At 44.5% G+C, this 26,017-nt stretch overlaps 1 protein-coding gene across 2 annotated transcripts in view; it reads right to left on the bottom strand.

The window, feature by feature from the left end:
- The window catches only part of BMPER (BMP binding endothelial regulator), a 255,227-nt gene that overhangs the window by 54,765 nt on the left and 174,445 nt on the right, over positions 1-26,017 (bottom strand). For both annotated transcript variants that reach the window (XM_082632885.1, XM_082632886.1), the window contains one exon: positions 22,671-23,007. In XM_082632885.1, the coding sequence (XP_082489011.1) occupies positions 22,671-23,007 (337 nt within the window). The remainder of the gene's footprint in view (positions 1-22,670; positions 23,008-26,017) is intronic.

Below are 26,017 nucleotides of genomic sequence, written 5' to 3'. Positions count from 1 at the left end.
TGTCCTTAAGCGCGGGAATCAGTAGCCAACACACACTCCATATGTTTCTATATGTCACTTGACATAAATGATGCTCTTTAGCATTCTAAGGATCAGTGACCAAAAGAAGACAGTGAAAGAAAATTCACGTGGAAACTCAGAGCTCTGGTGTGACCTCAGCTGGCATGCTGATGACTGCAGGAATACGCTGACTTTATATTCAGGGAACAGTTCAGGACGGTGTCCTGCCCTGGTCCCACATACCTCCTTGGTCAATCCAAGGTTATGATGCAAAACCATTTCTAATAAGCCACACTCATGTCATAACACTGGAAAAGCCAAAAATGTACAACCTCCATGTAGGTCCAATAACCCAGGGATCAGTATATGGAAAAACGGACATTCTTCACTTACCTGTCAAAATCACTGTTAATAAACAGATTTATGGAATAAGCACAAGCCTTTCATTGTTATTTTTAAATCTCCACGAAATCTTGCAGGTCCGGGATCATAATCTGAAAAGGACTTCTGTTTGTTTTGTTTTGTGTTATTCCCTATCACTACATTGGTAAATAAATATATAGCATTTTCTTAAATTACAAACATTTGTTGAACATTTAAGATATCACAGACTTGGTACGAAGAACTCTAAATATATTATCTCATATAATGGTTACAAAAATTTTATGAGGTAGATATGAGTAGTATATGCACTTAATAGATGAGGAGTTTGAGAACCCAAATGGTTAGAAAATAAGCCCTCGCTTTTAGCCATTACATCAAAACTTAACACACCAAAGAACCCAAAGTATACAGCCTCATATGTAGAGCATTGAACCTTGTATGTCACAGAGCTTCTACCAGAAAAGGAGCCTGATATGATATAAAATGAAAAGGAGATGCATTGGAAAAACAATCCTAAAACATAGAGAGCTGCCCTAGATTTATTTTTGAAAGACCAGAACACAGAAGAGAGGAGAAAAACACCTGGGCCTGAGTCGGTGTCACATTTCTATTCTACTTCCGAAAAAAACTAAATCTAAGTCCAAATTACATAACATGCTGAATAGCTTGCTTAGTCAGTTGCCTCTGTTCCAGTTGAGTCTCTGGAGGATGTCAGCTAGAGCCATGCTCAGAGGTTTGGCAGAAATTATAAAGTCTGAGAGAATTAGCATTCTAATGTCCAGAGGATATAGTGACAAACTAGTTTGGGAATACTGCACAGTTAATAAGGGGATTCAAATTGGCACGTCCCAACCGAGATTAAGATGCTGCACATTGAGTTGCCACATCAACAGCTTACATATGCTAAAAGCAAAGAATTCTATGAAGAAGACATTCGTTCTAATTATGAAGAATCTCTCCTGCATCAAATCAACTACTGGGAGCCTCCAACACAAGGAACATCATGCTAGGAGATGTGAAATATAAATGTGATATAGTCCTCAATTTTGTGACCCTTACACCCTCTAGATGAGGTGCGGGAAGAAGCTGAAGAAAGGATAAACAGCAACTGAGGATCTAAATGCCGATTAATGACCACAACAAGAAACTAGGTAGGTTGGTTAACAGGCAAATCAATGGAGTGGTCAATTCATGTAGGAGTTCAGAAAGAAAGAAAAAATCATGTGTCTTTGGTGGACAGGAAAGATGTACAAAAGCCACGATACTTTAGCTGGATTTGGAAAGATGGGTATTATTTGGAAGGATGGGGAAGAAGATTCCAGGCAAAGGGCCTAAGCAAAGGGCCAGAGGTACAACAGAGCATGACCCATTCAGAGCCTGTCTATCTGGCTGGACCAGAGGGTTTCGGAAATGAAGTGTTTATTTGAAAAGGTGTGCAGGGTAGAGATTGGGGCAAACCTTGGATCCCAAGCTAAAGAGTTTGGACTTTGTCCTTCAAGTAAGGAGACCACTGAAGGTTTTTGATGAGAAGACCAAAAACCTCAAAGCAGCACCTGAATGCAGACAGCGATTTAGAGGAGAAAACAGACTCTAGCAAAAGGGACAGGTTAAGGAGTCTGTGGCCATCGTGTAGGCTTGTGGGGATGAGAGAATCAGACTACATCTGTGAATGAGAAAGGCAGAGAGAGAAGGAAAGCAATGCTGGCCAAGCCCTGTCCACATGCAAGCACTGTGCCTAGATGCTGGACATTCATGTCTCCCTGGGTTCTAACAGCCACGCTGAGTGCAGCTCTTATTCATCCCATTTGACAAAGCAGGAAAGCTTGGGGCAGTTACCCAATCATAGCACCAGTAAATGGACAGAAGTGATACGGAGAGAATTACTTAGACAGGATAACTCACTAGAGTTGGTAACTGGTTGAAGAGGGTGTGAAAGACAGGATAGAGTCAATTATACCTAATTATGCCTGCAAGGTTAAGCAGAAAAAGCTAAAGTTCTTTCCTAATAAAAATATGAAGCAACAAAGGCCCATAGGAAATGCAGGGTCCCCTTTCAAGGGTAGTTGTTTTGCCTGGAAGTGTGTAGAGTGTGCCCCCAGTACAGCTGCACAGAGGATCACATTCTGTTTAATTAGACCCAGGCTTGAAATGAGCCCCTACTTGTCATAAGCTGTGCACACGTCGTCTTGCGGCATCTGTGGTCAGATCTACATGGGCATTATATTGATAACAATCAACAATACCATCTGGAAGATAGATCTTGGGAGCTGGGACACTGAAGGTCTGAATATCAATCCAATGCTTACTTACCTCTCATAGACTGACCACCTTGGGAAAAAGGGTCTGCTATCTGATCACTCCACTCCCTAATCCGTCGAAGGACAGCAATGAGAATTGTCTCAATGCTCCTTCGGCTCAGGGGCAATGTCAGCTTGAATGAAATAGTGTCACCAGTTTACGTGGAGAACAGTCCATCCACTCATTTCAAGGCAAATGGACCCTTTGGAAAGGACACGGCCACCTTTCTTATATAGGACTATGAAGTAAATATACACTTTGTACATTAAATTGGCTCATAGGCTATAAGTCAAAAAGGGACTCACTTTATCCTCACTGAGGAATCCACATATCAAAAATGATTTCATCTTCCACTGGAAAAATAACTTGACTCATGAGGCAAAGATCAAACTGTTTTCATCACTGGTGAGTCCAGACATCACCGATTGGCCCTCTATCGTGAACTTGGTTTCTAAGCATAAATATGATTGACTTTGACAGGTCCTCAGGTGCTTTTAGTTTTCTTCCAATGTCATCTACAGGGAAGAACAAAACCCAAATTGAACCTGTCTTCTTGGCCCTCTCTTCAGAAAGTCCGGATCAGGACAAGAAGGCATGTATTATTCCAGCGGCATGCTCACAGTCTGTTGCCAGCCTCTGCAGATGGACGGGAATGTGTTCAGAATTCACACAACATCGTGGCCCTGAGAGCGCAATTGTGCACAACATGCCCAAATTGTAATTTGTCTGTGAAATGACAGTCACAAAGGGCAAGCAGTTAGGAGCCACATGACTCTACCTAACATGCTCGAAAAGAGCCAAAAACATGTAGACATGGAGGCATGCTGCATCACTAGCCTCCCTCCTCCTCTGAGAAGACCATGGACCTCTCACACAAAGTACACATTCCTAAGTAGGAGGCAATTCCTAATTAGGATAAATCCAGAATATAGATTGTTAAACAAAAGAAAGTAAATAAAGCTACATGTATTCGGTCAGGGACATCTCTGGGAATCCCACAGACCTGGAAACATGTGTAAGTCAGCCCTCTCCATTCCTCCTTTCTAAGCTGAGATGTGTTTCTGAACATGCCTTACATGGATGTGTCAGGTTGGGAGATCCATGACGGTGACATCTCACGTCTCTTCTCCCACCCCGGCAGCGGGCCAACAGAGGGAAGACAAGTTTGTCACAGGAGGCCAAGAGGCCATGCCTACGAGCAGCGTGTCTGAGCCCATTGCTGGCCTTCACAACCACCACTACACGCTCATATTTCAACCCAAAAGGCAGACTGTTTGCTTAGATTGAATTGCATTTCTCTTCCTCACAGGTGGTTCTAGAAATTTCTAGAAAAATAGATAAAGTGATCCTGAGCTCAGGAAAGTGTAATCCAGGTGTCCACAGGAAAAAAGAGAGAGAGAGAGAGAGAGAGAGAGAGAGATTATATAAAAATAGCAAAAACAAAATCAAAAAACAAAACAGAAAACATAGGAAACTGCTTGACAAGTTCCAGGATTGAAACGTCCCACAATCACCATCACTCAGCCGGAGCGAGGATTGGTTCAGTGCAACTCGCTGTGCATTTCTTGAGCATTTCTCTGATTCCCTCTGGCATATGCTGGGATGTGTGGGGAAGGGACATAAACATGAAGGACAAATGGCCTCTTCCTTCAAGAGCTTCTATCTCTTGAGGGAAGCTATCTACATAGAAAGAGGAGTAATGGTAATACATCCAAGGCCAAATGGAATTAGTGCGTAAAAGGGAACAACCAAAGCACGAGAGACAAAGAGAAAGATGGGGGGGATCGATCCATTTTCACTGGAGAAAGCCTGTCAGAACAAAATAGTCCTTAAACTGAGCTGGAACAGAGAGAAGCAGGAAGGGACAGTCCCAGCAAATGACACCAAACATAAACAAGGCACATTTGGGGGAAAGTACCAAGTGCACTCAGGGGTTGCTGAATTGGCTGGAGTAAAATGTAGGTAAAAATGAGCAAATCTCAAAAAAACATAAAGTATTGCCAGATAGAGTCTTGACAGACCCAGTCAGGAGTGTGCACTTGATTGAATAAATGACAGTCACTAAGCACTTCTCGGTACTGGAGGGATGTGCTAGGTATCACCGCTGGCCCCAGCACCACAGCCATCAGGCTGAGGTTAGAGGCCCCTGGACCAGCTTGCCCTCGAGACTGGTGCTCTGCATATGTATTTATTGCTGGAGTTACCTCATGATTCACTCTCTTGAAGGTCCCAAGAGGCCTCCCCTTCCCAGCAGCCCTGCAGGCCTGTGAACATGTTACCCTGCTGCTACACCTGTATTTTTTTTTGTGTGTGTGTGGTACACGGGCCTCTCACTGTTGTGGCCTCTCCCATTGCGGAGCACAGGCTCCAGACGTGCAGGTTCAGCGGCCATGGCTCACGGGCCCAGCTGCTCCACGGCATGTGGGATCTTCCCGGACCGGGGCACGAACCCGTGTCCCCTGCAGCGGCAGGCGGACTCTCAACCACTGCGTCACCAGGGAAGCCCTACACCTGTATTTTAATCAGACCTCCTTTTTCATTTCTTCCTTTTCTTGGAGGGGAAGTTATTTCAAAAATCAATGTGCTTCCAAAATGCTTTCCCAAGTAAAATTCAATAGCAATCCCTTTTCCCCTCTGCCTCAAGGAGGAATAAGAGAAATACCTGAACTTCAAGTTTATAGGATACGAGGGGAATCACTCAGACCTTAAATTTGGAAGAAAACAATTTTATGTTAGACTTAACTAGAAAAAAACTCAGACTGAGGATCAAGAGGCACTGACCAGAAGACAGAGGGGTAATGTATCCCCTCCTCTGTAGAATACCGAGTTTCAAAACACATGGTTACAGGAAACATTTAGGGTAGAGAGCAAAAATGCCAGGTCCACTTAGAGCGCCACGCTGGATTTTCAGTAGTTGGAATTTAACTGAATTTAAGGGCACAGTTCATCCTCTTATATCCATGCTTATTCTAGCACATTTCAAAGCCCTGTTCCCAGATGTGCTGTTCATGTCTCAGGGAGGTTTCTCTTCTTCCTCCCAGTAAAACCCAAGGCCCTTCCCTCAGCCTGCAGAGCCCTGTGTTTCTCGATCTACTCTCCCTCCCTCTTCCCCTCGTTCCTCCTGCCCCAGATACAGTGACCTTTCGTTATTTCTCAAGCGGCCCATGTTCTTTGCATTTTTTTCTAATTTGAGCAGACCTCACTCCCTCTCTTCCTTCAGGTCTCAGCTCAAATCATACCTTATCCAAAGGGCCTTCTTCCCTGACTATGTTATGTGAACAGACCCCAGAGCCCAGCATTGTTCTCTATCTCCTTCCCTGCTGTCTTTCTTTGCAGCACATGAATTCGCATCAGATACAATATGTGTATTTACTTATTCTTTTTTTTTTTTTTTTTTTTTGCGGTACACGGGCCTCTCACTGTTGTGGCCTCTCCTGCCGCGGAGCACAGGCTCCGGACGCGCAGGCCCAGTGGCCATGGCTCACGGGCCCAGCCGCTCCGCGGCACATGGGATCCTCCCGGACTGGGGCATGAACCCGCGTCCCCTGCATTGGCAGGCGGACTCCCAACCACTGCACCACCAGGGAAGCCCTGTACTTACTTATTCTTACCATCCTCACCACCCCTCCAGGTCAGGACAGTAAAAACTTTGTCTTGATCACAGCTGCATCCCCTGAGCCTAAGAAAGTACCTGATAGAGATGTTTTTCCCACATACTGGTGGGAGCTGTGATTACACAGGAGCACAGCAAGTACTCTAGAGATGGAAGAAATGAAAATATCCATTCTCCCCTCTTCAGGTAAAAGAGTACCTAAAATTATGTTGGGAGATCACCTCTTTCCCACTCTGTCTCTGTGATGTGGCCTTGATTGGTCTAAAACAGTGGTTCTAAAAGTTGGTCCTGGGCTTCCCTGGTGGCGCAGTGGTTGAGAGTCCGCCTGCCTATGCAGGGGACATGGGTTCGTGCCCCGGTCCGGGAAGATCCCACATGCCGCGGAGCGGCTAGGCCCGTGAGCCATGGCCACTGAGCCTGCGCGTCCGGAGCCTGTGCTCCACGACGGGAGAGGCCACAACAGTGAGAGGCCCGCGTACCGCAAAAAAAAAAAAAAAAAGAAAAAAAAAAAAAAAAGTTGGTCCTCAGACCAGCAGCATCAGTACCACCTGGGAACTTCCTAGAAATTCTCAGATCCCACCTCAGACCTGCTGAAATCAGAAGCCTTGGGTATGGGGCCAGTGATCTGTGTTTTGACAGGTCCTCCAGGTGAGCCATGACTGCAGAAGTTTGAGAACCACTTATGTAAAGGAACCAACTCATTTTATTTTCCTGGTTACAGTGATTGACTTAGAGACGGGCCAATCAGAATCGAGGAGGTGCATAAGATTTGCTTGGGTTTTGGAGACAAAAGACTCACCTCTGTCTGCATGATTTGTCTGAAGAATTTGGAGAGGAGAGGCCTGTGCTTCAACACAGAAGAACTGTGTCAGGAACTGGAGAGAGCACAAACCCTGGGGGCCTCATTTAAACCTTGGATCAAGCCACGAATGAAGTGAAAGCTGCCCTCAGCTTTTCAGCTACATGAGTCAAACAATACTCATTTTTACAAATTAAACATGTTACTATTTAAACTAGCTTAATTGGGGTTTTCTTTATATGCAACTGAAAAAAAAATCTAACGAATGCAAGGTGAGCAAAAGCACATGTTACAGCTAAACTTAGGAAACAGAGAATCCATCAAAGTGCAAAGAGAAGTTACATCACCACATTAGTACATGGGTTCTTGTACTCTCCCGGAGTGGGGATTCTCTTACCCCCAAGGGGTGCCCTATGCCTGAGACTCGTGTGGGAAGGGCCTCTTACCCAATGCTGTGGACGATGCTCAAATCAAGGAAAAGGGCAGAATATGGAACAAAATAGGTGATTAGATGGCCCAGTAAGGCAGGGAATCAATCACCATTATCAGGAAACGCAGGACAGAGTCTGGGAATCAGAGAACAGGGAGGAACAGGTCCTCAGGGAGTGAAAGATGTCGCTAAATAGACCAAATGCCTGAGCAGACCTGGTGCCTGGGGCTACCCTTCAACAGTGTCTTATGGCCCAACACCTGTCAAGGCCCTTTAAAGGCCAAGAAGGAAGCAAATACAAACGACCTTACAACTCATAAATATGAGCTATTTCACTGATTGGTGGACAGCTGCCTTGCTCTATCTCTGCCTCATCAGTCACTTCAAAAATTTCTGTTAAGAGACTTTCCATCTGATGTAAATAATGAAGAACAACGCCAGTGACTATCAGGTGACCAGCCCATGAAAAGGTGAAAACGCCTTTTGCAGAAGTGTGATGGTGTGCCCTCAGCCCCCTGTGAGTACTTACATCTGTTACACACTGGAGTCAAATTACAACTGTCCCACAGCACAGCTACCTGAACTCCTTTTTTTGAAAAAAAAAATTATATACGTATGTATATGTGTATATATATACACATACTCGTCCATGTGCTATCAAGCTTTAAAAGGAAGCATTTGGACAAAACTTTTCAACAGCATGGACCAGGCCAGAGTGGAAATGGCAGAGATCAAACCAGCAGTGCTCAAACTTCAATGTGTACACAAATCCCATGGGCACCTTGTCAAACCTGCATGTTCTGATTTCAGAAGGGGTAGGGTGGGGCCTGAGGTCCTGCATTTCTAACAAGCTCCTAATGCTGCTGGTCCAAAGATGGTGCTTTGAATAGCAAGAGTCTGAATTCACGCTGGTGTAGTGACACATGTATGTCATACAATGCGCGCTGGGGCGTTTGGACACAGCTGGGCATGTGTGCCTGTGCGTGTGCACCCACGTGTGTAGCAGGTGTGTCTTCATCATCCTAGATGTATTCTGAAAAAGAACACGGTCCTGACTCCGAGCATATCAGGGCAAGCCAAATAACCCACTACCTCAGATATGAGACTCAGTAGTATGGTATCCCTTAAGGATGAAGAAAAACACACTTTAAAGCTCCATGAGAGAGATGGATCTTAAGGGGAAATACGATTTGACCCATAACATGAATGAATCACTGACAGGTGAGATTCTGTGTAATGGACTTCACTACGTTGAGAGTATAACACAGGAAGGGTACGGAGCTCCTTGGGACAGGCACACGGGGAGCTCAGGGGGCTGGCTGCATCAGTATTTCAGAGGTTCATGAATGCAGCACAACGCTCCCTGGCTGGGGCCCTCTCCTCCTGTCTCTCAGCGTGCTTCACTGCTCTCCATCCTTTTGATCTCAGCTCAAAGATCATTTCCTCAGGGGACGTCCTTCTCCAATCCAACTGCCTCCCCCTTCCCCTATACGCAAACCTATGGGGTCTGACCCGCCAATGAAACGACCTTATACACTGAAGTTTTCCTTCAAGTACAGACATCATAGCATGTTTAGTTGCAAGGATACTCGTTTACTGTCTTCCTTATTCACTAGACCATGAACTCCACGAAGACAGGAGCCATGTCTATTTCATTCACCACTGTAATTCTAACACACAGCACAGTGCCTGACATTTAACAAGGCTCAAAAAATACTGAAGAGTTGAAGGTAGAGAGGGAGGGAGGAAGGAGGTAGGATTTCTTAACCGAGGGTCCACTGATCCCTAGGTGAACTCCCTGTTGTACGTGCAAGCGTGCATGCATTTTTCTGGAAAAGAGACCCTTAGCTTTCATCAGAACCTCAGAAAGGACTGTGACGTCCCCAAAAATCAAGAATCACTGAGTTACTAGTATCACATCAATCGAAACATCTCAAGCAAGATGTGAAATGAGAATGTATCTTTAGAAACTGTTTCTAAACAGTCATTAAAAGCAAAAAGAAGGAAAAGAAGATGAAAAACAAGGAAATACTTTATAGGCACACAGCATTAGAATCTAGGATCTCAGTTCCATAATGAACTCAGCCTTTCACAGAAGAGTCAGGCATTCTTATCGCTAGAATTATTACTGTGGACCAGAAAAAAATTTGAGTAGAAAATGGCCACTATTTTGAAATTCAAACATTTCTCTTTAAAAGACCAGTAGGATGAAATCGCTCTATTTAAAATTCAGCCAGCATAATACTTCCAAAACCTGAACAGACAATTTTGCTCAAGAGAAAAGAAAATCTTTTAAAAGAAAAAAAAATCCTTCAAAATGAAAAAAATGTAGTATCTGAAACATTCGCAAAAAACTGAGTGTTAGCTCAGTTCAGAAAATGGAGACAAGGACTTCCCTAGTGGTGCAGTGGTTAAGAATCCACCTTCCAATGCAGGGGATGCGGGTTCGAGCCCTGGGCCGGGAAGATCCCACATGCCACAGAGCAACTAAGCCCGTGTGCCACAACTACTGAGCCTGCACTCTAGAGCCCGTGCACCACAACTACTGAGCCTGTGAGCCACAACCACTGAAGCCCACATGCCCTAGGGCCTGCATGCCACAACTACTGAGGCTGCATGCTGCAACTACTGAAGCCCGCGTGCCTCGAGCCCGTGCTCCACAACAAGAGAAGTCACCACAATGAGAAGCCCGTGCACTGCAACGAAGAGTAGCCCCCGCTCGCCACAACTAGAGAAAGCCCGCACGCAGCAATGAAGACCCAATGCAGCCAGAAAATAAAATAAAATAATACTAAAAATTAAATTTAAAAAAAAAGAAAATGGAGACAATTTGGGGTCAGGAATGGGTTAGGAGGAGCTAATACCAGATCATGGTGGTAATGGTCAAAAATACAGTCTCTGGGTCAAACAGATTTGGTCTCAAATCCTGGCTCTGCCTCCTTTTTTTTTTTTTTTTTTGCGATATGTGGGCCTCTCACTGTTGTGGCCTCTCCTGTTTGCGGAGCACAGGCTCTGGACGCACAGGCTCAGCGGCCATGGCTCATGGGCCCAGCTGCTCCGCGGCATGTGGGATCTTCGCGGACCGGGGCACGAACCCATGTCCCCTGCACTGGCAGGCAGACTCTCAACCACTGCACCACCAGGGAAGCCCTCTGCCTCCTTCTTGCCTGGTGACCTTGGGTGATATTCTTACCTCCTTTAAGCTCGTGTTCCTCATGCACAAAAATGCAACACTATATGCAGGGAAAGCCCTTGGCGGTCACTTGGCACACAGCACGCAAACATGTAAGCTGTCACTCCTCCTCTTCGCATGGCATTCCCCTTATTACTAACACTGTAAAATATTGTTAGGCTTCCCTGAGTTTCAGGCACATAATGAGTGTCAATCAATGCTGTTAACATGGTTGTCGTTACCTCCTATTACTGAAGCCCACGTACTTATTTCCTTAGTAATGCAGGCCTCTGTTTTCAGTCAACCTCTGACTCCAAATCTTTTCTTCCCCTCAAGTAAATACTAACCTCAGCTTTCCTGCAGTCCTTATTTGCTATTCAGTCAATAAATCCTAACAGTGGCCACAAAACTACAGGAGTATCTGCTTAATATCTTTCCTCCCTGGCTTTGATCGCAAAGACAAAATGAAGATTCCAATTTCCTGGTTTCCTTTTCATATGGAAAAGCTTTCAGGGGTTCTGAAAGGTCTTCTGGCCCATATTCTTTGAGGAGCTCAAATGCATCCTACCTTCGTGCTCACACATGGGCCATTTGCTTGGGATACAACGAAGAAACCAGCTAGCTCATCCTCTCATCTGTTTAAACTCCCAGCACTAGGTAAGACAGTAAAGATCACAGAGAACAGCTCTTTCATGTTAAAAGAATTATTAATTCCAGTATCGTCACCAGATTTCCTTGTAAAGCATTTATTTCTCTACTCTCTGTGCTCGCTGACCAGGTTCTTTAAAAGCCTGAAGCCGGCAGAAAGGAAGCAGACTTTTACAGATACATCCTGTTGGCCATTCTGGGCTCACCAGCCGGGCCCCCAGCTCCGGGCTTGTCTGTCCTGCGTGCTGGGGGAGGGGAAGATTTGGGCAGCTCTGCGTCTGCACAGAACACCAGCTCCAGGCTGGTTCATCAACAGAGCTGCACGGTGTCCAGCTTTCTCTTCAGGGAGGGCACTTGCTGGGCCCCGGGTCATTCATCTCAAAGTGACCGCGGCGGTTCCCAGCTCACTGTGAAAAGTATTTCAGTGGCCAGGAGAACTCCGACTCTGGATTCTAATTCTGGCTCACAAATGGCCCAGTCAAACAAGTTCAACACTTCTGCTGGGCCTGGCCTTACGAATAAGGAAGCAGTAAGACCAGGGCTTTTTTGCTTACAAAACAAGACATTAAAAGGTTTACTTTGGTGCCTACTTTCTTTTTTTTCCATTTTTAAAATTGAAGTATAGTTGATGCACAATCTTATTTAAGTTGCAGGTGCACTGTGTAGTGATTCACAGTTTTTAAAGGTTATACTCCACTTATGGTTATTATAAAGTACTGGCTATATTCCCTGTGTTGCACAATATATCCTTGTAGCTTATTTTAGTCCTAATAGTTTGTATCTCTTAATCCCCTATATTGCCCCTCCCCCCTTCCCTCTTCCCACTGGTAACCACTAGTTTGTTCTCTGTATCTGTGAGTCTATTTCTTTTTTGTTATATTCACCAGTTTGTTTTATTTTTTTAGATTCCACAGATAAGTGATATCATACAGTATTTGTCTTTCTCTGTCTGGTTTATTTTACTTAGCATAATACCTTCCAAGTCCATCCATGTTGCTGCAAATGGCAAAAGTTCATTCTTTTTTATGGCTGAGCAGTATTCCATTTGGTGCCTGTACTTTAAACAACACACCAAGAAAATGCCACTGAGCTCCAATGACCACTTTAGGTGGGCATGTGCTTAGCTCCTAACCCCTTACCCATGGACCCACTCTGTGTTCTCATCTCTAATGTTTGGAGGTTGACTGTACAGGACAAAGAAAGATAAGTCCCATTAGCCATAAAAAGGTCTTGGAGTAGACCAAGTCTCAGAGAACTGCATCCCCTTGGGGACCCACAAACAGCTGGAAGCAGTTCTTCTAATTCCTCTACCTCGTGCTGAGGTTCTCCAGGTGTGGTCCCTGAGTCCCAGCACCCCTTGGGAACTTGTTAAAAGTGCACATTCTCAACCCCTGCCCTAGACCCACTGAATCAGCTCCCTAAATGATTCTGATCCCTGCTAAAGTTTGAGAACCACGACCTAAGGCACAGAATACATGGTAGGTGTATAGAAACTAAGAAATAAACGAATGAGGAATAAATGAAAAGTCTTCAGCTTTACTGAACCAATGCACAGTATGACCTGCTCCCAGGTAATGGTTGAAAGATACTATAGTGCGCCCCCTTCGTGTCTGATGGATGCTGGGGCATAAACTCTAATGATCTGGCTGTGGCCTTTGCCTCCTGACCTATCTTCCACACCCCCCTAGTTTATGACACTGCCCCACGCAACATCTATCTGTTAGCTGCCTGTGCCAGGCTCTTGCTGACTTCCACGGCTTTGAACATGCAGTCTTCCGTGGCTGGGATCTTTCCCTTTGTTCTCTTCCCCAAACCCCTACTCCTTTTTGTGCAGCTAAACCCTACATATGCTTCTGGTTTCAGCTTAGGAAGTCACTGTCTCCAGGAAGCCACCCCCCCTGGCAGGTTTCCATAGCATCCTGTACATCCTCTATCAAAACTGCATCCCTCCCTATCTACATTCCTGTTTACTTGTCTTTCTCACCCACTAGCCTATACTGCAAGCTCTGTGAGCCAGAGGACTCATTTATCTTAACCACTGCCATACCTCCAGCACCTTGAACAGCGCCTGGTGAATTATTTAATCAATGAATCCTGACTACAAAATAATCTGTGTGTGTTTTTTTTCAATAGGTAATATATACCTGTTTTAGTTTATTATTGATTGATTTCATTGATTCCTAGACATGAATAATTGACTATTAGCCTAGAAAAGAGACCCATGGATATAAAAAAAAATAGTAATTCAGCATCTTCTTCCTTAACAAAAAACTGCCCCTACATCCAGTCTTTTTTTTCTTTTTTTTCTTTTTTTTTTGTGGTACGCAGGCCTCTCACTGTTGTGGCCTCTCGCATTGCGGAGCACAGGCTCCGGACGCGCAGGCTCAGCGGCCATGGCTCATGGGCCCAGCCGCTCCGCGGCATATGGGATCTTCCCGGACCGGGGCACGAACCCGCGTCCCCTGCATCGGCAGGCGGACTCCCAACCACTGCGCCACCAGGGAAGCCCCAGTCTTTTTTTTTTTTAAACACGTACACACTTCTGAATATTTGGTCTGTAGTTGAAACAGCGGCCCCTGTGAAAGCCTGTGTGTACAAGCCTACTGCTCCTTTCCCTTGCCAGGTCAGAAGAAAATTGAGATTGACTATAAGATTTCCATGTGTAGGACGATCCAGGATCACAAAAGCCTCCCTCCTATTTCATATTTGCACGCTCTCCATCAATTTTAATTTTTGCCAGCTTGATTGATAGTCAAAAAGTCCTGGATGGCCGTCCAGCACAGTACAACCCTGAGCTCCCAGCACAGCACAGGGGCCAGTGAGCCACCTCTGAGAAGGCCATGATGCTGCCAGGATGCCGGCTGATTTCACAAGACGCTGCTCCTGTCCCTGTTGCCTCACTGAGTCACAGGGCTGTACTCACAGCACATCAAAGATTCAACCAATCTGTCTGTGGCCTGACGGAAGCCAGCCCACACACAGCCATCTCTGAGGACACCCATCCTCAGGTTTTCTCGGTTCTGAGGCATTCTGGCACCCAACTGCGTACCTTAATTTTCTATAGAACAACCTGAAACCACAGGGCTCAAGGCGGAATGCCACTAGACCACACTGGTGATGTGGCCAAGGGAAGTAGATTCCTTGGTGTTTCCACCTGGGCGTTACAAGGGAAACCTCGTTCAGCCTTATGACCAATCTGTTGGTGATGATATCATCTCTATTGCACGCAAAAAATAGAAGTTCGGAGGTGTTAGATCCTTTACCCGTGGCCACTGTCGCTTATTCCTCAACTTGTTCCAGAAAGGATTTACACCAGTTTACAAAACTACATGCAGAATGAAATAAAATGAAACTTAGTGAATGAGGAAAACAGGAAAGGCTTAACAATAAATTTAAACAATAAACACAACGCAGTTATTAGCTCCGTTTCTATGGATCAGGAGTCCAGGCATGGACTCTGCTGAGGGTCTCACAAGATTGCACTCAAGGTATTGATTGGGGCCACGATCTCAACTGAACCTTGACAGGGGAAGAATTTGCTTCCAAGCTCATGCAGTGACTGGTAGCATACCCAGCACTTTCTAAAGGCACCAGTACTGGCAGCCTCCTCTCTGGCCTGCAAACAGGCCACACCCTTCCCAGCATAGAGGCCTGCCCTTCCCCCGCCCATGACAGACCTCCCCACCCCCGTCCTTCCCACACACGGTGGGCTCCACTCAAAGAAGCACACCTCCAGAAAGCTCTTCCTGTCTACCTTATTCCAAGTTGGCCACCCCCAGCCCACCCTATCATATCACACTATTTCCCCCATTCCTCTACTCACAATTGGCAATGACCTTGTTTCTTATTTATCGCCATCTGTCCACACTAGACAGTGAGCTGTCTGAAGGAAGGACTTTTGTCTCTCTTGTTCAGTCCCAGATCTCCACACCTACAGCAGTACCTGGCACACAGCAGGTGCACACTCAAAAGTTGTAAAAGGAGTGAATTAAGTAATTAATGAAATCCTCCTCCAAAAGCTCATGGCAAAAGCAGGATATTTAAAAACCTGAGTGGACAGTGGTGGACTCTGAGAGCAGCCCTAGCAGCTCTTGCCAAGTTCTCTGACAAACACCCGAGACCAGGTGTCCTGTCAGGCTGGCTGCTCAGGCTCCACGGGGGGCTTGGAATGAGTCCCCTCACCTCTCAGTGTCCCAGTTAGCTCAACAATGACATGAGGAAAACATTCCTCATGTCAGTCACCACCCCTGTCACTCTCATGGATAGAAAGGGCTTTATACCCATCTATAACGAAAATATAATAAAGCTACACCAGACAGTCTCCTGCTTACTAAGGAGTAATCTAAGTCCCCTAAGCAGCCAAGAGACATGCTACAAAATAATTAGTGTTTTACCTGCTACAGTGACACTCATTCAAATCTGTGTTCAAAAGCCCCATCTAATTACAATCCAAAATATAATTTTCTGAGGAGAAACACTGCAGGATTCCAGGAAGTTTATGCTGAAAATAAACTCAAAGCTAAAATTAAAATCAAACTGAAATTACATTTAACCTTGAGCCAGGTAGGCTGTGTAGTAAAGAATTAAGCTGGCCCAAAGAGAGTCTGGCCTTGGCCTTTAGCACCTGGGGAGTGATCTCTAGGCCCCTGGAATGCACTGCTTGACAGGATTGTCCTTTTTTGCCTGGGTGCTTTGGCCAGGAGACACTCTAGCAGTGTGCTTCATGATGGGGGCTTTGGGCCACCTGATAACAGCTCCAACCTCCAGAGGAGCTGGAGACTAAAGGCATTAGCATGACCTCTGGGAGGGCCTACAGAAGGTCAGCCATGCAGGCAGCAGGCAGCAGGTGATCGAGTCCCAATAAAAACTCTGGACACCAAAAGCTCAGGTGAACTTCCTTGAGGGGAAATACCCCATGAACAGTGTCACACATTGTGACCAGGAAGAGTCAGTGCCAGTCCATGACTCCATGGGACAGGATGGTGGAAGAGGCCAATGCAGAAATATCTGTAGATCCAAATACCACACACAAAGTAGGGCAAGGCCCAACACTAGCCATCTATAGATAGAGGGTATAGAAGAGGATCCAGGAGGTCCAAGTGGCTTACAAGAGAATTGTTAGCAGGCAGAGGTGGATTCTGAGACTCAGAGGCCTGCCCCTGGCGGTCACAGTAGTAGACTCATGCATAAGAAGAGCTGATAGCTCCCGCAGCATCAAAGGTGGACCAGAGGCTCCACGTGCTCTGACTAGTCTATTCCCTGAAAGGACAGAAACGTGTGCACAGTCTGACTTTAAGTGTATAACGAGCATGGGGATAAAGATCTAAGATGGACTTGGCATTGGGGGCAGAAGTCACAAGGTGATCAGAGAGGATGAAGATGACAGAAAGGCTAAGAAGGGAGCTACGAAACCTTTCCCCAAAGCAGACCTTCCAGGGGTGATGCTGGGTGAAATACAGAAGGGTAGAAAAGACATTTCCCATTCCCGAGTGAACCTAAAATCCAATGCGGGCGAGAGACGACAGCAGTGCTATACAGTACATGCACGAAGTAAGGACAAACACAATCAGCATCTCTGAGAGACCAAAGAAGAAACATTTACAGAGGCCTGGGATGAAACTTGAGCTGTGCCTTCAGCTTAAATCAATGTAGAAAATGAAGGCATCTCAGGCAGAGGAAAGACGTGGACCCAGAGGCAGAAATGTGCATTGTATATTTAGATACAGTGAAGGAGTAGCCTAGGGCATAAGTTAAGAGAGAGAGAAAGAGAGAGAGAGAGCTACTGAGTAGGGACAACATTTTGAACTTTAAGGTTGGACTCGTAAGGGATGAAGTCTGATCGGTGGTACAACTGAGGTGTCTACTGCCACCTGGTGTCACCTTTATTACATATTCAGAGTGGCTGCTCATCCTAAAAGCTAAGTTTGCCAAAGGAAAAATAAAAAGGCAGGTTTAGAACATCACACTTTAAAATGAACATCTCATTTGATTTAGGACCCTAGTTCTAATGGCAATTTGAGGCAAATCATTAAAAGCTGTAAACAGAAATGTTCCAAGCACGTTCTCTTCTCCTTTGAAGGGAAGATTGGCTTGATTTTAATTATAGAACAGCAGTTAGCTTTATATGATTTTATATGATTTTTATATGATTTTCTCCTACAAACAGACACACACACACACATAAAGTCTGTACCCTTGCCTGCATCTCTCCTCTTGCCTTATAATAAATGATGAGTTTCCTTTATAGGAAAACACAAAGTGGGTCATCCACAAAGGCTGTGATCTTCCCTTGGAAGGAAGCCACTGGCAGTCCCCAGGCGCCAGCATCTCTGACACCGTTGTGCTGTCGGAGTTCCAGCGTTCTCCTGCACAGCCTCCCACCACCTACCTCCCAGGACCTCAGCGGGAAGGACACATCTGTGAATCCCCTGGCCTTCCTTCAATTCCTTACAGCTGTAAAAAACACTGCATGGAAAGAAAAGAACATTTCCTAGACTGGGAATCCCAAGACACTTACCCAAACCAAACAAGTGAACAGAGTTTTTGCTCCGGTGAATTATACTGCATGAAGGGGAGTGGGGAGAGGAAAACAGTCCTGAGACGACGGTGGTCTGTAAAGGCCTGGGCTTTGCTGCAGTTCACATTAATCTTCCTGGCTTTTCTGAAATGTGGGACTGCCTTGACTGGAGAGGCCCGCTTTGCTAGCAGGTTACACTCACTTGCAACTACTTCATCCAAGATTCAGGTCTGAGTTTGCTAGTGTTTCATGCACCAGCCCAAGGTATAGGTGGTCTTCTCTCTCCCCAGTGTGACCCACATAGCTCAGCCCATCCCCTGGCTTCCTTGTGGCCCCTGGGGGCTGCCAAGACTGGTCTCGTCAGCCTGCCCGAATTCAAGGTGGGGAGTGGATTCGATACTGGCTGCTGAGGACCGCCAGGGAGCCTATGGGGTGGGGGGCTGCTTATTCCTCCTGGATTTCCCAGTTGGCAGCCAAGACACAGATGGAGAAGGCAGCATGAGGCTGGGGGAGGGAGGTGAAAACAAAGAAATGAGAAAAGAGACCCAAAGACAACATCTCCTCCTCAGGGAGGCCTATGTGTGAATCCAAGTATAATTGAAATGATTTCACATTCATGTTTCCACGGTATACTAACTACCTCCCTTGCTACCAGAAATGTCTCCGTGACCAGCAGCGGCCAATGCAGATTTGCAAAGGGGATTATCTAATTTGAGGACAAGTCAATTAGCAACTCTAGGACTTAAGACACATTATCAACATAGCCAGTTAAAATATTTATGTGATTCATAATTAAATTATTTTGCATCCAAACATATTCAATGAGTTAATGAAGCCAATATGCTGATCACAAAGCCTTTAATTTTTATAGCAAATGAGGTCATGACGGGTAGAACTGATGTGTGAAGAAAAAATGAGCAAATCTTAAAGTTTCCCAAAAGAGAAAAAGAAAGTCTTGGCTAATATGTAGTCATTTCTTATTCATTTACAAAGTTTTTCAAGTTTTTAGACAATGGACAGTCTACTATTAAAAATTCTGAACTGGGTAAAAGACCAAAATAAAATAAGAGTTCTAAGTCCTAGACATCTCAAAAGTAAACTCTAATTCAGAGAAATTAGAAATTACTTTGATCTTATAAGAACAGCTATCTCATATTTATAATAGAATTTTCCCTCTGGAACTTCTCATATGATTAAGGAAACCCAAAAGGGGTAACACTTCCTGAGAGAAATACCTCCTTTATCCTCTCCCTTTTCTAAGTTACAAACACAATGGTACTTGGAAGGTGGCATTTGTATATTATGCAACTTTATTCTTTGTCCTAAAGGAAAGTAAAGATACTTCTTTGAAGGATAAGGGGAAAATGAAAGGAATCAAATTCATATACAATTTATATATATGACTTTCCATGATATCAAGGCAAATCCCTTTAGTCCTATATTGAGTCATAAAAAAGATCACAGCCCTTAAAACACAGGTCATGACTAAATTTTAAGCATCATTTAGAAATTCCGCCAATGACATAAAATATACAGGCAAAATTTTACATGTGGAACGTGATGCGATGGCTATTTTCTCCTTTATTCTTTTTAATGTCACTTAATTGTCATACAATGAACATATATTATTCTTATAAGACAAAAAGAACAATTTTTTAGAGGCTTGCAATGCAATCTTCACTTACTGTATTTCATTCAAGGTCACGAAAGAGAAACGGTTCATTTATAAATCGTTCCGTAGATTCATCAGTGAGACTCTGTCTAATCTGTTCTCCACGATGAGCACAGGAGAAGACCTCGACAATCAGAAAGGTAAGTGGCCAGGGATGGGTGGGGGCCAGATTCTCCATAGAGAGGAAGGGACACAGGACAACAGTACACTGTGCCAGGATGGCCTGTCTATCACGGGCCAACGTGGCACCACCCGTTGACCTCAGTCCTTGGAGTAGCAATCCCACCAGGTAGTCGCTGTCATACCTATTCTAAAGGCAAAGAATCTGAAACCCAGCAAGCTACCAGGGCCACACAGCTAGAAAGTGGCAGGGTTGAGGTTACATCCGGCTTGGCATCGCCCGATGCATTCTCTGTCCGTTGTTTCCTAAAGGCTCCCTAAGGTTTGTCCCTTGCTGGAGATCCCCTGAGAACAGAACTCCCTTTCCACGTTGACCTTGTTTCTTTTCTCTCTCCTGCCACATCCGTGCTTGGAGGAAAGAAAGAAATCCAGGATCTACCCAATACTGGCCACCCTCACTTGAAAGTGCATGAAGGTGAACCTCTCGGTTGGGGAATGAGATAATCAGCAAAGTGCGTGACAGTCAGGACTGTCCAGCTCTGCCCTCCTGGGCTCCCCTGCCTCTTCCAGGGAGCGGCTGGCCTGGAAGGGTGCTCTGTCCCTGCATCGCACACAGCAGAACACAAGCTCACCTCCCACCATACTCCATCCTCCAAACCTCAGTGCACAAAGATCCCAAGAGCCTTCTCATAAGCTCCCCAAACTCGGGCATCCAGCCCCTTACACAGTGACTCCCCCGCCGCCCCCCAACTGCGCCACTGTAGCAACTTTCAACAGCAGAAGGTTAGCATCTGTCTGGCCACCTAACAATTTCGGTTCTCTCTGTTCATGTCAAAGTCGTTTCTCACGACTTCTGCCAAGGTGCTCATCATATTCCTGCTAGCAGTCCAGGGATCATAATACAAAATAAATCACCAAAGAGCAAAGAAATTGAAACTTGCAAAAAGGGAAGAATCTCTGCAGGCCTGCTCTCCAATTTTTGCTTTCAACACGTTCCTTTGAAATGGGATGAAAACCAAAGGTGTAGGCTGCTAGGGTCCTGGGAGAAGTACAGCCTTTCTATTCTATTTCAGACAGAGAAGGGTCCAATTCAAATCCACAACTGGGGTAGGGGAGCTTCCAAAAGAAGGCTTACCCTTGTTAATCATTTAATTAATGGTAGAAGCTACAATAGCAGCCAACAGTTATGGAGCACATTGCTCGGGGGCACTGGGTTGAGCACATGCATCTATGTTCACAGTCTCACTGAATCTGAACGACAGCTCTTCAAGGAAGGCTCATTATTATCCCCACTTCCCAGATAAGCAAACTAAGGTCTAGCGAGCTTAAATAACCGTTCAAGGTTGTAAAGCTGGACTGGATTTTTAGCTCTGGGAGACCACAAATTTCTTAATTGCTGTGCTCTATTGCTTCCCATCAGACTTTCAAGTGATGGGTATTTAGATTCCAAATGAAGCCTGGTTTGTCTGTCCAGGTGCTTAATTCACTCCAGAGTGCATTAAGATCTTTTGATTTCAATAGACAAGGGTGAGGTCAATCTAGGGGGTGGTACAGGGAAGAGAAAGAAGGGAACCCAGTGAATTCAAATTACAACCGGAAAATGCCTTGAAGGAACTAAACACATGAGTTGGAGCCAAATGGTTTGGCAGATGCAGCCATGATCAGGGATTTGTGATGACAGGGACAGTCCTTTTTCCACCCTACTTTGAGCTGACTTTATAGAACTTTATCTTTTATATCCAAAGATCAAATAAATAAAAAAGATCACATTTAACGAGAACTAGGAGAAATAAACTGGTGGCAGTTAAAGGGTAAAAATAACTTCTCTGTGGCTTCAGACCACAGGAGCTTTCTCATTTTAAGAGGCACAGGCAAATCACTTAAACAAGGCCTTTTTGGACTGTGTTCATCTCATGTTTCCTCCCACATCCACGGTGGTTAAAGTTATATACAGTCTTAGCTCTTGAACCTCATGGAATTGTGTAGTAAATGGAAGTACAACCAGGCCAAACTCATCAACTCACAAATGCAAGCTTGTAGCACAGAAGTCAAAGCCAGTTCTCCTTTGTAACCAGTTGCTTTGTATGGAAGGAGGTTAATCAGAATTAGAAAAGTTTATGGAACCCATGGTCTTTTTTTTTCCATATATCATCGATACATAGTATAAATGTTGCACTATACATACAAGTTTGCGTACAGAAATGTATAGACATGTTTGCCGAACTGAAAGCAATGTTTAGCTCAGGGTTATGAAATAGGGAATTTTTTAAATCTTTAGCACGTTATAATAGCTAATTTTATGTAAAAGTAGGTGTTGCCTTTATATTCACAAAACAGGTAACTTCAATGAATAGGTATTGTTCGTTTAATACAATGATTAAAATGGTTTGCTTAATACAAATGGAATCCATGGTCTTAATGAGAGTCTTTCCTTCCTCCATCCTCAAGCCCTGTTTCTACTCTCCTCTGACTCTGGACACAAAGTCTCATAGTTGGCTAAAGTCCAAGGAATCCTCACTTCACCACCTTGTTTTCCATGTGCAGATGTGTTCTGGGCAAGACGATGAGAAAGACCTGATGAACTCTTCCTCAGACCTAGAATAACCAAGCTCACTCAAATACCCAAAGGCAGCCAGAGTGATTTGAGATTCCTACCTCTGCCCTATACCACTGCATTTTAGGCCAGATTTTGGGAAGCACTCTTCAATCTTAAGAGTCAAGCTACACCTGGAAAAATCCTAGCGTGTCACTAGCTTTCCAGTGAAACTGCAGACACAAAAACAGAATCACTTAAAGGAGATAGCTCTGAAATATGCCCTTCAATTTCCTAATTTGGGACATAATGTGGGGCTGAGTCAAGATGAGATCAGTCTCAAGAGAAGAAAGCAGCAGAGGTGTTTACACTGCACTTTTGGGGCCCTTGTTTTGTACACCAAGGGATTTGATACCCTCTGTTCCATGGTCAAGTCTACCCTTGGTCTGTAACCCAAGCCTATTCCCCAAAGCACTGTACTTACCGGTAGAAAGTAGCATAGTCTACAGTTGAGTGGCAGGTCTGAAACTCCCAGGATTTGAGTTTCTGGCATTCCCGATGGGCTCGAAGCTTTACCTTCACTGTCCCTTGACACAGTTCAGGCACTGGTTTTCTCTGGGGTCTGTTGCAGAACTCATTGGACTCTACCCTCCAGGACTCAGCAAAGTCATCCACATCAAACTTGAAGTTTCCATCTCCACCAATTAAGTCATCACGCTTATGTCCATTGTAGTTGCCACAAAGACCACAGAGTTTGCCCTTGAGATGGGGTGCAGCCATGACTTCTACAAAACTGTCTCCATCCCATGAGATTTCCAAACCTAGAGGAAAAGAGGATCAACCACTCTTGAATCCACCAATAGTTCCCCACTGTATAGATTCTTACATAGTACATATGACTATCGTCTAACAAGGAACACTAAGGATCTCACCAAATTCTTGATTACCTTTTAATTTCGCCACATCAAACACTGTGTGATATAACATGAATCAATTATTGGGGCTTAGAAGTTTTTAAATGTATAAAGTTTGCCCTTATAATGATATCTTATGTACCCTAATTTGACTTGTAGATGACTCTTTATTGACCATGTTACTCTAGGGTTTATATTTTTGCCCTTTTCTAGAGTAATTGTCTTGGTCCAAATCATGTTTTCATTTATCCAACGACTACTACAATGCAGAAATGGAAAGACAACAAAGATGATAGTTTTTTAATGTCATCTTTCTTCATCCAATAACCCCCCCATATGATTATGCTAAGTGCCAAGTGAAAATTTCCAAATCATCTGCTATAGTGGAAGTATTAAAGTAATAAATATAAAGCTTCTGAATACATTCTCTTCAAAGGACAACACTCCTACAAATGAAAATGTTTGCCCCTTCATTACTTTACAGTCATCTGTGAGACATGCACAGCTGTTCAATCCATGCTTCCTAGGGTTGAGATGTTATAAGCCCTAGGTTGGGGCCTCCATGCCTGGGCTGATCATAAGCTTCAAAATTTGACTAGGCATTGGAGGCTACCAGCCCACAGGCCAAAGTTACTCATGTGCTGGATAGAATCAGCAGGACAGTACTGTCTTGTTCACCAAGGAAACAATCTTCACTCCACAACGTAAAGAATGTAATCTCCTCTTGGTTTGCTGAACTGACCATCTAAACAATTGGAGAATATTTCTGAGAACATTCATATTTTTCCAGACCTGCTAGCCCAAAGCTTCTAGGATTTACTCCAGCCAATGACCCCACTGAATAGTGGGATTTCTGTCACATGTCAGACAGCCAGGTTCCACTGTCACACATCACAGATCAGTCTGACCAGAAGGTCAAGAAGGAATGTTCTCATAGCCATCCTGATACTGTATGTGAAGACACTGTCCATAAGACAAAGGGGAGGGTTTCGTGAAAAGTCTTTTGAGGCTCAACCCAGAGCAAATGATAACTCTGGTCTTATCATTTTCTTTATGTCTCAGGTGTGCGTTGGAAGCTTCTCTTACTGCTCTCCTGGTAATGTCCTGGTAGGGCCTGAGCCCCATAGTGAATGGTAAACTAGGTACCAGTTTGGTGGATGAACACCAAGAGAACCTCTACAATAGGTTGAGGTGCATTTCTGCCCTAGGATTCTTCCTTACTCAGTGTCACTGTCTCCTAAGAGGGACAGCCCACAAAGAAAGCTCTGTTTTAACAGAAAAATAGAAAGTGTCCCCGCTATGTGTTTTCAGTCTTACCCTCTTGGATTTCTGACAAAACCTAGTCTTTGATTTAGTCTGTTCTGAGCCTCCGGAAAGATCAACATGACTCTTTTTAGAAGACTTTACCTTTGCTCCTGAAGGATCAATACTAGCCTGATGAGCAAGTGTTCAGAAGATACTCAGAAGCTGGGGAGATAAGGTGGTGATGAAAAAGGAGAAAGGGGTGCGGAGGGATGGGATGGATCTTGTCTGAATATAAAATTGGCATAAGGCAATGTCAGAGTGATATAAGATCAGCAAGAAACACTCAGAAGTAAAATGCTAACACTAATATTCCCTAAGCCAATATTCTAAAGCCAATATTCTCTTGGACGTGGTCCAAAGGGAGAGAAGCCTGGCCAAACAGCATTCCTGTGAGTAGGACACACAACTGCCACAAGCAAGAGTTACAGATCCGCTTTAGGGAAAGTTATTGGTAGAATAAACCAGTGGTCTAAAACTGGATTTCTCAAGAAGTAAACAGAAAGACTCATATGGAAATCACTGTATGGTAAATGAAAGGAATGGAAGCATTCTCAGTCCAAGGCAAATGGTAGAGAAGATTTCTTCATCAGGAGAAGAAGCTCGGTTCCAAAAAGCAATTAAATAGAACTGGGTAAGAAGCAGGAAAGAAGGTCATAAGAAAGTGTCTCTTGGGCTTTCGGGAATAATTGGGTGAAGAGAAGACAGTGATGGGACATGGTGATCAGAGCAAGGACACACTGCTAGTCTGTCCCCACACTGGACTAATCTCCTATGTGGATCTCAAAGATGGGGTCAATTCTGACAACCACAACTATTGTATAAAACAATGTCTAGGGCTTCCCTGGTGGCGCAGTGGTTGAGAGTCCGCCTGCCAATGCAGGGGACACGGGTTCGTGCCCCGGTCCGGGACAATCCCACATGCCGTGGAGCGGCTGGGCCCGTGAGCCATGGCTGCTGGGCCTGCGCGTCCGGAGCCTGTGCTCCACAACGGGAGAGGCCGCAACAGTGAGAGGCCCGCGAACCACAAAAACAAAAACAAACAAAAAAAAAAGATGTCTATTTCTTCATACCCCATCTTCCAACACATTAGCTGACACATAGTATATACTCACTAAATGAATGAATTACCCTGTAAATTGATACTACGAGTCTCCAAAGCCAAAGAAATTTGTGAATTTCATGCTAGTTAAGACACTGAAATAACATTTTGAAAAAAGACAAGCAAACTATAATATAATTTGTAATACACTCTCTAAGGTATAGAAGAAACTTGACCTCATAAGCCTGTAACTAGGCAGCTGCCCAGCCAGAGAAATGAAGGGAGAGATCAATTCCTTACAACACTCAAACTTTTAGAGCATAATTCTAAAGATTTTCCACCTTGCAAAATTTTCCAAACTACAAATCTCTTTCCTAGACAGCAGGCAAATGCTATTTTCCAAGTGCCACACTGGTTGAGAATTTATATCCAAAGGAGCTCCAACAAAATTACTGGCAATGATATAATAAATCTGAGACTTTGGGCAACTGAGTTCATGGGAATTCAACTCACAGTGAACAAGCCAATGATTCTTTCTTTGCAATGGACTGCTAGTCCATGCATGCTTGGGAA

This window comes from Mesoplodon mirus (assembly GCF_964341445.2).
Source record: "Mesoplodon mirus genome assembly, chromosome: 9".
In the NCBI taxonomy this organism is placed as follows: Eukaryota; Metazoa; Chordata; class Mammalia; order Artiodactyla; family Ziphiidae; genus Mesoplodon; species Mesoplodon mirus.
Note: the sequence above shows the minus strand (reverse complement) of the source record. Positions and strands in the feature narration are given on the sequence as shown.